Source organism: Chelonoidis abingdonii, chromosome 2, assembly GCF_003597395.2.
Source record: "Chelonoidis abingdonii isolate Lonesome George chromosome 2, CheloAbing_2.0, whole genome shotgun sequence".
Classification (NCBI taxonomy): Eukaryota; Metazoa; Chordata; order Testudines; family Testudinidae; genus Chelonoidis; species Chelonoidis abingdonii.
Window position 1 is genome coordinate 1,742,168 of NC_133770.1, and position 11,547 is coordinate 1,753,714.

At 55.0% G+C, this 11,547-nt stretch overlaps 1 protein-coding gene across 1 annotated transcript in view; it reads left to right on the top strand.

The window, feature by feature from the left end:
• The window catches only part of LOC116818202 (uncharacterized), a 42,280-nt gene extending 33,246 nt beyond the window's left edge, over nt 1–9,034 (top strand). The window contains exons 7-9 of the mRNA XM_075063417.1: nt 2–55; nt 499–606; nt 2,214–9,034. Coding sequence (XP_074919518.1) covers nt 2–55; nt 499–606; nt 2,214–3,598 — 1,547 coding nt within the window. The 3' untranslated portion in view covers nt 3,599–9,034. The remainder of the gene's footprint in view (nt 1; nt 56–498; nt 607–2,213) is intronic.
• The last annotated feature ends 2,513 nt before the right edge of the window (nt 9,035–11,547 follow it).

The window sequence follows — 11,547 nt, forward strand, 5'->3', positions numbered from 1 at the left end:
TATGGCGAGTGTGCCCAGCATTACGGTGAAGGAGACGGTCCCAACGACCCCTTCTGTGAGTGGTGCTGGGATCCACTGGGACGGTCATCGGGGGCAGGTGTGAGGGGAAGAACTCAGGGACCCACCTGTAGATTTCTCAAGGTGGCCCCCCTGCTGTAGCCAGCTCCTGGCACACCCGGCTCCAGTGTCTGACGTTCTGGTTTGCCTACAGGAGTCGCCAGAAGCTGGAGCACCCTGCGGCCTGGGGGACGTGGGGGGACTTGGGGCAGACTGTAGTAAGTGGGAGGAGGCCAGGATGGGGCCCTGGGGGTATATTCACAGGCAGGGACAGAAGCTCTGAGGTCTCTTGCTGTGTCTTTCACACACAGACAGACACACTCCAGCCAGTGTTCCCAGGGGCAGTCAAAAGCCAATTTAAAGCTATTTCGCAGGTTCTCCCTCCCCAGCCCGAGTGACCACAGGAAACAGTGGGTGAGGGTTTTTCTTTCCTTTGAACAGGTGACGCAAACCCAGAGATTATCGTGAAAGTGGAGCCAGATGATGAGTCGGCCATTGGCTATCCCCAGGGCCTGAGCGAAGGCAGAATTCCCGGCTACCCCAGCCCAGGTGAGCCGTGTGGATCCCCGGAGCAGGTCCGGGGACGGGAAGAGCTGGAAACTCAAGGGGGCCCTGTATGAAATTGGCGAGCCAGGCTCGCTGTGTTGTGCCGTCTCCTGGCACATGGACCCTGCATAGCCACTGGGTGCAGTGGAGCCCAGAACTGCAAATCTCCCTGCCCTCGTGAGTGAGAGACTGTCCCACTGCAGGCAGGCTGGAGGCTAAGCCCCAGTTTCCTGGGGGCGCTCACGTTAAAGAGATTGCCCACTGCAGTGCTGTCAGGAGGCCTGAACTGCCCCCTCAAGGCAGGAGGCAGGTCTCCCCACTGGCCGTCTGCAGCTGGGAGGGATGCGCCCGGGCCCGGGACTGGTCTGTGCCTGCTGAGTGCTGTCTGACTCGTGACAAGAGAGACCTTGTGAAAATTACCTGAGGGCCTCTGCCTGTGTGCACCGCTTCGGCCACGATGCTGACCCAGGGGGGGTGGGGGCAGCCGGCCCTGCCTGCGTGCACCTCTTCAGCTGCAATGGTGCTCCAGTGGGTTGAGGGGAAGCCGTCCCTGGCTGCGTGCACCTCTTCGGCTGCGACGCTGACCCAGCGGGGTTGTGGAAGCCGGCCCTGGCTGTGTACACCCCCCCCGAGTGACATAAGTGTCGCCGGCTTAAGCGCTAGTTTGCATAGTGCCATGGTGAGTGGAGACGCTCTCCTGCTACCACCGCTCCGTGAGCTGGTTTTATGATGTTGACAGGGGAGCTCTCCCCCGTGGGTGCTGCGTGGCCCTGCGAGCTCTCTCATCGCTGTAACACGGCCCCGCGAGCTCCCGCCCCATGGGCGTCATGCGGCCTCACGAGCTCCCCCCATGGGCATCACACGGCCCTGCGAGCTCTCTTGTTGCTGTAACAGAGCCCCGTGAGCTCCCCCCGTGGGTGTCACGTGGCCCCGCGAGCTCCCCCCTCACCCCAGTCGCTGTCGCGCGGCCCTGCAAGCAAACTCACAGTTCTATCAGTGCGGTGCCGCTGTAAGCGGGTAAGTGCAGACATGGCCTAAGACTAATAAGAAAATTGCCTGTTGCCACCTCTGTCCCATGGTGGCAAAGAATCCTGTGGCACCTTATAGACTAACAAACATTTTGGAGCATGAGCTTTCACCCACGAAAGCTTATGCTCCAAAATGTCTGTCAGTCTTTAAGGTGCCACAGACTAACACGGCTACCCCTCTGATACTTGTCCCATGGTCACGTTCTCTTAGCTGTGGGAAGTGACGACATGTGGCTGTGACCCAACCCAGCACGGGCCGAAGGTTGATTTTCCAAGGTACAAATGGGAACGAGGTGCCCACCTGCCATTGATAGTCAGTGCCGCTCGCTGGAAATTCCCGCTAGTGGGAATGCTGCCTGGCACCCATGGGACCTTCCACTGGTAAGCAGTGCCTGGGAGCAGCTGCTTTGTCGGTTAGCAAGCTCAGAGGGTGCAGGGCATTAGAGCCCAGAGGGTGCAAGGCAAACGGGTGTGCCACCGAGCGTCTCGGCTCCTGGCACTTAGCTGCATTCTGCGATGAACACTGGAAATTCCCCTGTCCCCGGCACACGGAATAACCTCTGGCCTCTCTCTTTTCCCCAGCAGGCAATGGGAGCAGGGGTGCCAGCGAGCGGGAGCACCCTGGAGAAGAGCCGGAGGATGTGAAACCAAACAGGGCTTTGCTGATGAGAGGCTTAGAGGCTGCTTCCTCGGGCTTGCTCAGGACAGAACCCAGCATTAATCACTGGAAAGTGCAACACACTCCGGGAAACATCACGGCGCTCCAGAGAAATGTGGTGGCTCCGGAGGGGCTGCAGACAAACCCTGAGCCCAAGGGAAAGGTGCCAACGACCCTGACAAGCAACCCCAGCCAGAAATCCCTTTCGGCCTCTGACTGTGGGGGGGCCGTGGCCACCAGCACCGAGCCAGTGAAGCGCCCACGAGCCCACGCTGCCGAGCGACCGTTCACGTGCACCGAGTGCGGGAAGAGCTTCCAGCACCGGGGAAACCTCATCACGCACCTGCGGGTGCACACGGGCGAGAAGCCCTTCACCTGCACTGAGTGTGGCAAGAGCTTCAGCCAGAAAGGCGACCTGATGCGGCACCAGCGCATCCACACAGGCGAGAAGCCGTTCGAATGCAACGTGTGCGGGAAGAGCTTCTGCTCCAAGCAGACCTTCATCCTGCACCAGCGCATCCACACCGGGGAGAAGCCCTTCTCCTGCACCGAGTGCGGTAAGTGCTTCAACCGCAAGGCCAACTTCATCACCCACCAGAAGATCCACCGCGGGGAGCGCCCCTTTGTCTGCGCCGAGTGTGGCAAGGGCTTCTGTGCCAAGAAGACCTTCATTCTGCACCAGAAGATCCACATCGGGGACCGGCCGTTCGGCTGCTCCGAGTGCGGCAAGAGCTTCAGCCGCAATGGGGATCTGACCCGGCACCAGCGCATCCACACTGGGGAGCGGCCCTTCGCTTGCGCCGACTGCGGCAAGTGCTTCAGCCACAACGGGGAGCTGATCAAGCACCAGCGCATCCACACCGGGGAGAAGCCCTTCACCTGCACCGAGTGTGGCAAGAGCTTCAATCGCAAGGGCACCCTCATCACCCACCAGCGCATCCACACCGGGGAGCGCCCTTTCGTGTGCGCTGAGTGCGGCAAGACCTTCAACCTGAAGACCACGCTGATGAAGCACAAGCGGATCCACACGGGGGAGCGGCCCTTCACCTGCGTGGAGTGCGGCAAGAGCTTCAAATACAAGGGCAACCTGCGGACGCACCACCTCACCCACACAGTGGAGCGGGTCTACCCCTGCACCGAGTGCGGGAAGATCTTCAGCCACAAGAAGGAGCTGACGGTGCACCAGGCCGTCCACACGGAGGAGAGACTCTTGTCCTGCTATGGAGACGGGGAGTCGTTCAACCCCTTCCTCCAGATGCACCCGCTCCTACTGTCGGTGCCCCAAGCGAAGTGCCTCTGGAAGCCTTAACGCAATGTACATAAGGAGGGAGTTACAGAAATGCTACATCCCCTGAGCAGGAGCAAAGGAGGAACAATACTGTAATTTAGGGTTTGGACATGCCATGGTACTGTACAGTGTGCTGATGAAATAACAGGCTCCCTGCCACAAGGAGCTCTCAGCCTGATGGCCTGCGCTGACGAACCAGCTGTGCATCCCTAAAGAAAACACAACTGCACATTCCCTACACAACGCAGCTTGAATTCAAATGCAAAGGCTCGAGTCTTACCCTGAAGGATGCCAAAGCTATTGTACTAATTCCATTTGCTGGGTTAGAAATAACCCCCAGAGGTGCTAGAGAGAACGTTTGACACGAGGGCTGGGAGATTTCTGGGAAAGGACCTGTGGTTTATGGAGCAGCGCTTGGAGGGCATTGGAAATGTCACGGCCTGGGTTAACCAATGTGGGATCTTCATCTTACTACTGAAACAAGAGGTCGGTGCTGGCAGGACTCTCCTGTCCGGTTCCTGTGTGGCGCAAACATGGAGCGTTGTGCTCATTGTGATAGTTCTGGCGAAGGTTTCTCAGGGTGTGGAATGCTGTGCTGTGTGGTGGTGTTTAGGTCAGGCCCTGTGGGTACTTGGGGGGTGGGCGAGACTTTGCTATTGCGCTGTAGTTATGGCTTATGCCAGCAGCTCCTCCGTGGAACTACTGGACAGACATGATGGACAGCACCTGTTCCAGCCGGGCCAGTGACAGTCTGGGAAATAAAAGAAAATCTCAATTGAGTGTGGACTTGAGAACTCCAGGTGCAGTGCCCTGGAGCCATAATTACTGTAGTGCTGTTTACTTTCTGTACTGACTCTATTTACCCACCAGGAGTGTGCACTGGGCTTCGCAACGAAGTATGGCCTGATCTCTGTCCTGAGAGGTGACCATTTCACGGAGACCACCTAGAGATCTTACAGAGAATCACAGAGTTGTAGGGTGGGAGGGACCTCGAGAGGTCGCCTCGTCCAATCCCCTGCACTCACGGCAGGGCTAAGTATTATCTAGACCGGGGGTTGGCAACCTTTCAGAAGTGGTGTGCTGAGTCTTTGTTTATTCACTCTAAGGTTTCGCGTGCCAGTCATACATTGCAACGTTTTTAGAAAGTCTCTTTCTATAAGTTTATAATATATAACTAAACTATTGTTGTGTGTAAAGCAAATAAGGGTTTTAAAATGTTGAAGAAGCTTCATTTAAAATTAAATTAAAATGCAGAGCCCCCCGGACTGGTGGTCAGGACCCGAGCAGTGTGAGTGCCACTGAAAGGCAGCACACGTGCTGCCTTCGGCACGTGTGCCATAGGTTGCCTACCCCTGGTCTAGACGTCCCTGACAGGTGTTTGTCCAACTGGCTCTTAAAACCCTCCAGCGACGGAGAATAGTTACAGCTGGAAAAGACCGATTGGTCATTTTGCCCATTCCTAGCCAGTGCAGGGTCGGTCTCTACTCTGTATTTTCTAGGAATACATCCAGCCTAGCGTTAACCGTCTCCAGCGATGGGCCTTCCCTCGCTGCCTGGTGAGCTCTGTGCACGTCCAATAGACGCTAACTACTTCTCGTCTTGTACAAAAGGGACGTGGGTTTAGTTGTTAGTTTGTAGTTAGGAAAAGGGTCATTTTAAAGTAAAATTTGTCGTTCTCCTAGAATCCTCATCGTTAGATTTGGAAAAGAACTAATAAGTTTTCTCGTACTTCTCCCCGCTGGTGCACGCCTCTTCCCTCCAGAGCTCTGTCCTTGTCCCAAACTCTGAGGAGATGGTCCCACAGCCTGAAACATCTCTCGGGTAGCAAGTTTTTCCTGACATTCAGCTTTAATCCTTGATTTTGTCCAGTTATCCTCACCTTGAACTACTGTAAAACTCTCTCTCCTGTGGGCCCCCCCATGTTTTCCCCAGATTGTTATGGGGTCTGTGAGGTCACTGCTCAGCGAAGCTGGATGTACCTGACAAAGTGGGTATTCACCCACGAAAGCTCATTCTCCAAACGTCTGTTAGTCTGTAAGGTGCCACGGGATTCTTTGCTGCTTTTACTGTCTCTTTCGCTCATTCCTCACCAGTCAGTCCCTCGTGCCCCCAGATCACTTTGTGGCTTCTCTGAATGGGCATCGGTATCTTTCCGGGGCTCCTCAGGAGCCCTGAACAGGCCACCGTCTCCGGTGGGGTTATCCCAGGGCAGAGAGATGGGGATTTTCATCCCAAGCCTCTGTGTCTTGGCTTTTCAGCTGCCATGTTGGACTGGAAGCTCCTGTCTGATTTCCTGCTGTCCACTGTCTTCCCCCAGGTCCCTATCAGTGTTTCCTGCTTCCTGGATTCTTTCCTTCCTACTGACTCTTTGCAGGGCATATGCTGATAACATGCAGTTACTGCCTCTGCTAGGTGATTTGTGAAGAAATGGCATAACACAGCCGTGGCACCCTCTGAGCACCTGCTCCGTACTTTGGCCTGTTGTTGTAACTCTTGGCTAACACTTCTTCAGCCAGCGTTCAGGCCATGGGATGGTCTCTGCTGACGCTGAGTCAGCTGGGACAATATGTTCTGATGAGATGCTCTGTCAAGTGCTTTACCCACAACCAAGTGTGTCTTATCTAGCGCTTTTCCTCCACCCGCTGATTTTGTCAGAAAAAGCAGTCTAGGCTCTGCCTTCTGCTGCTGCTGCTCCCTGCCCCAGATGCCTTCTGGGAGCGGGAACGAAGACACCCTGGCTCTCCCTGCTCCAGCCTGTGCTGCTCTTTTTGCACCGTGGCTGAGACGTGCTCTGGGTTGGAGAGCTTGAGAAAACGGACTGTCCGTAGGGTTGGTCTACCAGAGGTTACGGATGAATAACTGACCGAGAACCACAACAAGTAGGAGGGGATGGGATGTGGAGACAGAGTCCCAGAGTCTTCCCCCACCTCCAAAGGATCCCGGGGGGCAGGCGTTATGTGAACATTTCATGATCCAGCCATTTCACATCAACTTTTGACTTACAGACATGGCGTGAAGGGCGTTGGTTTGGGCTAAGTGAGTGACTGGGGGAAAATGGCAGCCAAAGGGACGATTGGTGCGTTGGTCCAGGAGATCAAAATCCCACGTGGGGGAAAGGAGAACAAGGGGGACTTCTATAGGGCTTAAGAGGTGTCCAGCCTTGTCTGGCTCTAACAGGTTGTGCTCACCACCCGCGGTGCCTCCTGCTGGTTGCTCTGGGAATTCGCTCTGTCCATCAGCAGGGTGCTCTCTTGTGGTGTCTCACTCTCCGTCACTGCTTCTCCGCCATCTCTGCTGTCTGTGGGTACCCGCGTCGCTCCTGGATTGCGGCGTCCTCTTCAGGGCATGGTCCTGTGGATGTGCCCCAACTCCGTTGTCCCCCCCACCTTCCGGGTGAACTGCAGCCCCTAGTCCAGCCCATCGCTCAGGGGCAAACTGCCATCCTTTGGCTGGCCATCTCCAACCCAGGGACCCGATAACTGGCAGCCGCTCACAGCCTCTCCTTCCCCTGTGCTGCTACCTGCTTTTCCTGGGCCACTTCCCCATAGCCCCAGCCCCGCCTCGGCCTCGTGTCAAGCCCTCAGTCCGGCAGCCAGCTAGGCTGGAGCGTCGCTTGCTCCCCTGAGCCTGCCCAGCACTGCTCTGTCCCAGGTACTTCTCTCTGTGGGGCAGCCAGGCCATCTGCCTCCTGCAAGGTCCATGGAGGGACTGAGCTCCTTGCTGCCCTGCAGCCCTTCTTATAGGACCCAGCTTGGCCCTGATTGGCTGCTTCTAAGCCTTCCTCTGGTTGGCTGGGTTCTGCATAGCCCCTTCAAGGGCTGCTATTAACCCTTTGCCAGCCAGTGAGGGGCAGCTGCCCTGTCACAGGCTCCTTTGTACAGGGTGAATTTCACTCCACACTAAATCGTATTTTCAGGACCCTTCTTTTCTAGCTGGTGCTGAGATCCAGGGTCCAATAGTAATGTCTCTCAGAGAATTTGCTAGGAAGCAGCTTGTTCCCATCTCCCTTGTGAAAGGACTTTCCTCTGATCCCAGCTCAGGATACCCCACAGATGCTTTCAAAGTTATTAACTCAGCTCAACCGAGGATGAGTCAGCAAGGGGTGAAGCTCCTCTTTGCAGATACTGCCACCGCTAAGGAGTTTTGGCTGCTAGAATCTCATCTGTGACTCGGGGGTTGAAGAGAGGTTGGGTGGCGATAAACCAGGCAGGGGCTGTTCATCTGGACCTGCCAGATTTAGAAAGGGGGTGGCTAGTTCTTTACTAATATTGTTATTTTGTTGCCTATTAATTCATTTATTTGTAACGTCCTTTTGGGCTGTTTGGACAGAATTCTTCACTGACCTCTCTGCATGACAGTCCTAGCGATAGATGGCAAATTAATCGGTGTGTGTGGTGGACATTTTGCAAATGTATTTTTATGTGAAATTACTCTTCTGCCATTGGTTATTGGGCCCCAATCCTGGGCTTTCTGGTGTCAAACGGGAAAATTCCCCTTGGCTCCAGCACGGGTCAGGACAGGGCCCACTGATGGTATTTACAATTCTTATGGAAAAATCTTCCCCTCTGACTATTCTTATTGTGATAATAGAGTAATTGTGCTGCAAGGTTTGTAGCCTAGAGCAGTGCTTCTCAAACTTATTTGAGTGGGCCCCGTTCTTTGTGTCTGTTGTTGTTTACGCACTTTCCCCCTTCCCTGTACCCCCCCCCCCAGTACATATATCACTACCCAGCTCCAAAGGTGGGATGAAGGGTGGCGGGTGTGGGCCCGTCACCCGGCTCTGACGGCAGAGCAGAGGGCGGAGGGTGGCGGCGGGCGCCCAGCTCTGAAGGCGGGGCGGAGGGTGGCAGGCACTGGCCGGGTGCCTGGCTCTGATGGTGGAGTGGAGGGCGGTGGGCACCCAGCTTTGAAAGCAGAGCAGAGGGCGATGGGTGCTGGCCGGGCGCCCGGAGCGAAGGGTGGGGCGGAGGGCAGCTCCCGGGCATGCAGGGCCCTTCTGCACAAGCCCCGACCAGCGGGCGCTGTCAGCCACAGCTTGCGCCTCCCTTGGGGGGCCCGCCCCATAGTTTGAGAACTGCTGGCCTAGCCTTTGGGAACGCCTGGGATCCAGGGCTCCTGAGCTCTAATCCTGACTCTGACTGAATCTCTTGGTCTCAGTTGCTCCATCTGTAAAATGGGGATAATAATGCTTCCAGCACCTACCTTACGGGGGTGTTGTGAGGGTCGTTAGTCACCAGCTGTTTGAACGGTGCTTGGAAGGCAGGCGCTGTCGAGCACGTGGCTGGAAGATTAAGTATGATTATTACTGTGGCCTAGGGTCTCTCGTCACTGGGCCTGGATGTGTAAGAATTTCTCCAGAGACGCCCTTCGATTGCCGTCGAGCGAGGTCCACGTGTGTTTATATTTTCATTCTTTTTTCTAATCTAGAAGCTAATAAAAGGTTAGAAACGAAACAAACTCCCTCTTTGGTTTGGCACCGTTTGTTCTGGGACCGCGGTGCTGCTCATTGCTTGTGTTTCCAGTACTGGAGTGGAATCCCCCCTTCCCCTCCCAAACCCTAGTTCTGTTGTGTTACTAGGCACAGAGGCAATATCGACAAGGCAGGAGTTGTCGGCTCACTCTTCTTTCCTCTTTGGGCAATTAGTGCTTCATTTGCATTATTTCACCACCAAAGCAAGTCTCCTGTCCCCTGCTTCGGCTCCTGTTAACTTCCCCTAGCTCCAGGTAGCCCTGTTATAGAAGCTTTGTTCCCAGCAAGCCTTTCTGGAGCTGGCAATTCAAACTCACCTGAGCTGTAAGGTGCCCTTTTCCCAGCTAGCAGCTGTCGGCTGTGTCTCTCTCTCCTGGCTGGTAAGGAAGCACCTGTTGTGTTTGTCCTTCCTTGGGGTTGGATTTTTCACATGCTCAGCACCCGTCACTGGGGTCACATTTCCAAAAGCATGCAGCACCGAAACAAGGGGACACATTTTCCAAAGTGCCCAGTACCCCATTTCTGAGCTGTTCTGAAGCTCCCGACCTCCCTGCTCTGGGATGGCGCGTTCTCACATCCAGGCTTAAGATCTCTCCTGTTAATGATTTTTCAAAACCACAGGGTTGCCTCTGCTGCAGCGATTGTTTTGCTGTGGTGCTAGGCTGTATATTCCTTAGATTTGCTGTAGACCAGTGGTTCTGAACTCACGGGCTGCTGTGCCATCCTCCTGGCCAGAGAGATGGTACGTCGATTGCGTGGATGTGGCCCACATAACACAGAGCGCTGTGTATGGGGGAGAGATAGCTCAGTGGTTTGAGCATTGGCCTGCTAAACCCAGGGTTGTGAGTTCAATCCTTGAGGGGGCCCCTTAGGGATCTGGGGCAAAAATCTGGGGATTGGTCTTGCTTTGAGCAGGGGGTTGGCCTAGATACCTCCTGAGGTTGCTTCTAACCCTGATAGTCTATGTACAGCCCACAGGGGTAAAGAGGTTGAAGAACCACTGTGTTAGACCAGTGGCTCAACCATTCCAGAGGACTGCCCCCCTGGCAGGAGTCTGATTTGTCTGGTGCACCCCCAAGTGTCACCCCACTCTAAAAACTACCTGCTCACAAAATCAGACAAAAATACAAGTGTCCCAGCCACACTGTTACTGAAACATTGCTGACTGTCTCATTTTCACTACATAATTATAAAATAAATCAATTGGAATATAAATATTGTACTTACGTTTCAGTGTATAGTGTATAGAGCAGTATAAACAAGTCATTGTATGAAATTTTAGTTTGTACTGACGTCGCTGATGCTTTTTATGTAGCCTGTTGTAAAACTAGGCAAATCTCTAGCTGAGCTGACGTACCCCCGGAAGAGCTCTGAATCCCCCAGGTGTTCTTGTACCCCTGGCTGAGAACTGCTGCTCTAGACTATAGAGAAAGCAGTTAAATATTTCATATGGGCCAAGTGATCTCATATCAGCTGTTTTTACAGGATCGTCCTTCCCGCCCAAACGGTTTGCGTATCCTGTCTTTGCAAAGCAGCGCTGCAGGGAAGGGGGGAAGGCAGTGTCTCCAGAAGTGTCATCATTAATTTCAACCTAGGTTCTGCTCTAGCACCGTCCCGTGGGGCAGCTGGAGCCCTTGGTCGCTGTGTGTAGGACCTTACTCCCCGATCAGGCCCAGTGGGTCACTTGAAGCGTAAGGTGCTATTCAGTGTGCGGGTGGGCAGGCCTGGGAGCCAGGCAAGCCCTGAGGGTATTTCAGTCCTATCTGTTTATTTTCCCTTATTTCCCCCCAACACATGGGGAAAGACCTTCCTTATTGCCTTACAGGACACAGCAAGTTCCTCCTTACGTGCACCCTTGATAGCATCTTCTCTGACTTGTGCTATTGGGGTAGCGCTTGTTCCTGGTCTGGGGAAGCAGGCACCCACAGGACACCAGGCTCGGCTGGCCAGAAGCCCCATGCAGCAGGAGTGGCTGGCTGGAAGGCAGCAGAGCTGGAGGAGGAAGCAGAGCATGTGTGGTAGGGGCAGTAGCTTGCAGGGAGGGGATACCCCACCAGCCTGTCACCCAGACAGTATGATGAGGAATTAGTGTGGGTAGATTGTGCAGTGAATATGGCCTTGCAAATGGGCTGAGTTCCTACCCTACACCCCTGGAGCAACCCGGCTTGAATGTCCAAACTCCCCCTCCCTGGAGCGTGGCTCGGCCAGGAGCTCAGCAGTCACCCAGCAGGAGCCTCGGCCTGAGCCTGGCTGTGGTTAGGGCTGCCCTGCAGCCTCGTCCATCTCCTTGCATAGGCTAACACAAGCCACCCACTGGCACGAATCAGCCCCGGAGCCTGAAGCCACCCAGCATTCTGCGGTGTGATCCAGTGGGGAGGGCGAATCAGGAGACCCCAGGTCTAGTCTGGGTTCTGCCACTCACCTGCTGAGTCACCCCGCCTCCCCCCACGTTGTGCCTCAGTTTCCTGTCCAGCCTTTGCCTATTTAGACCGTAAGCCCG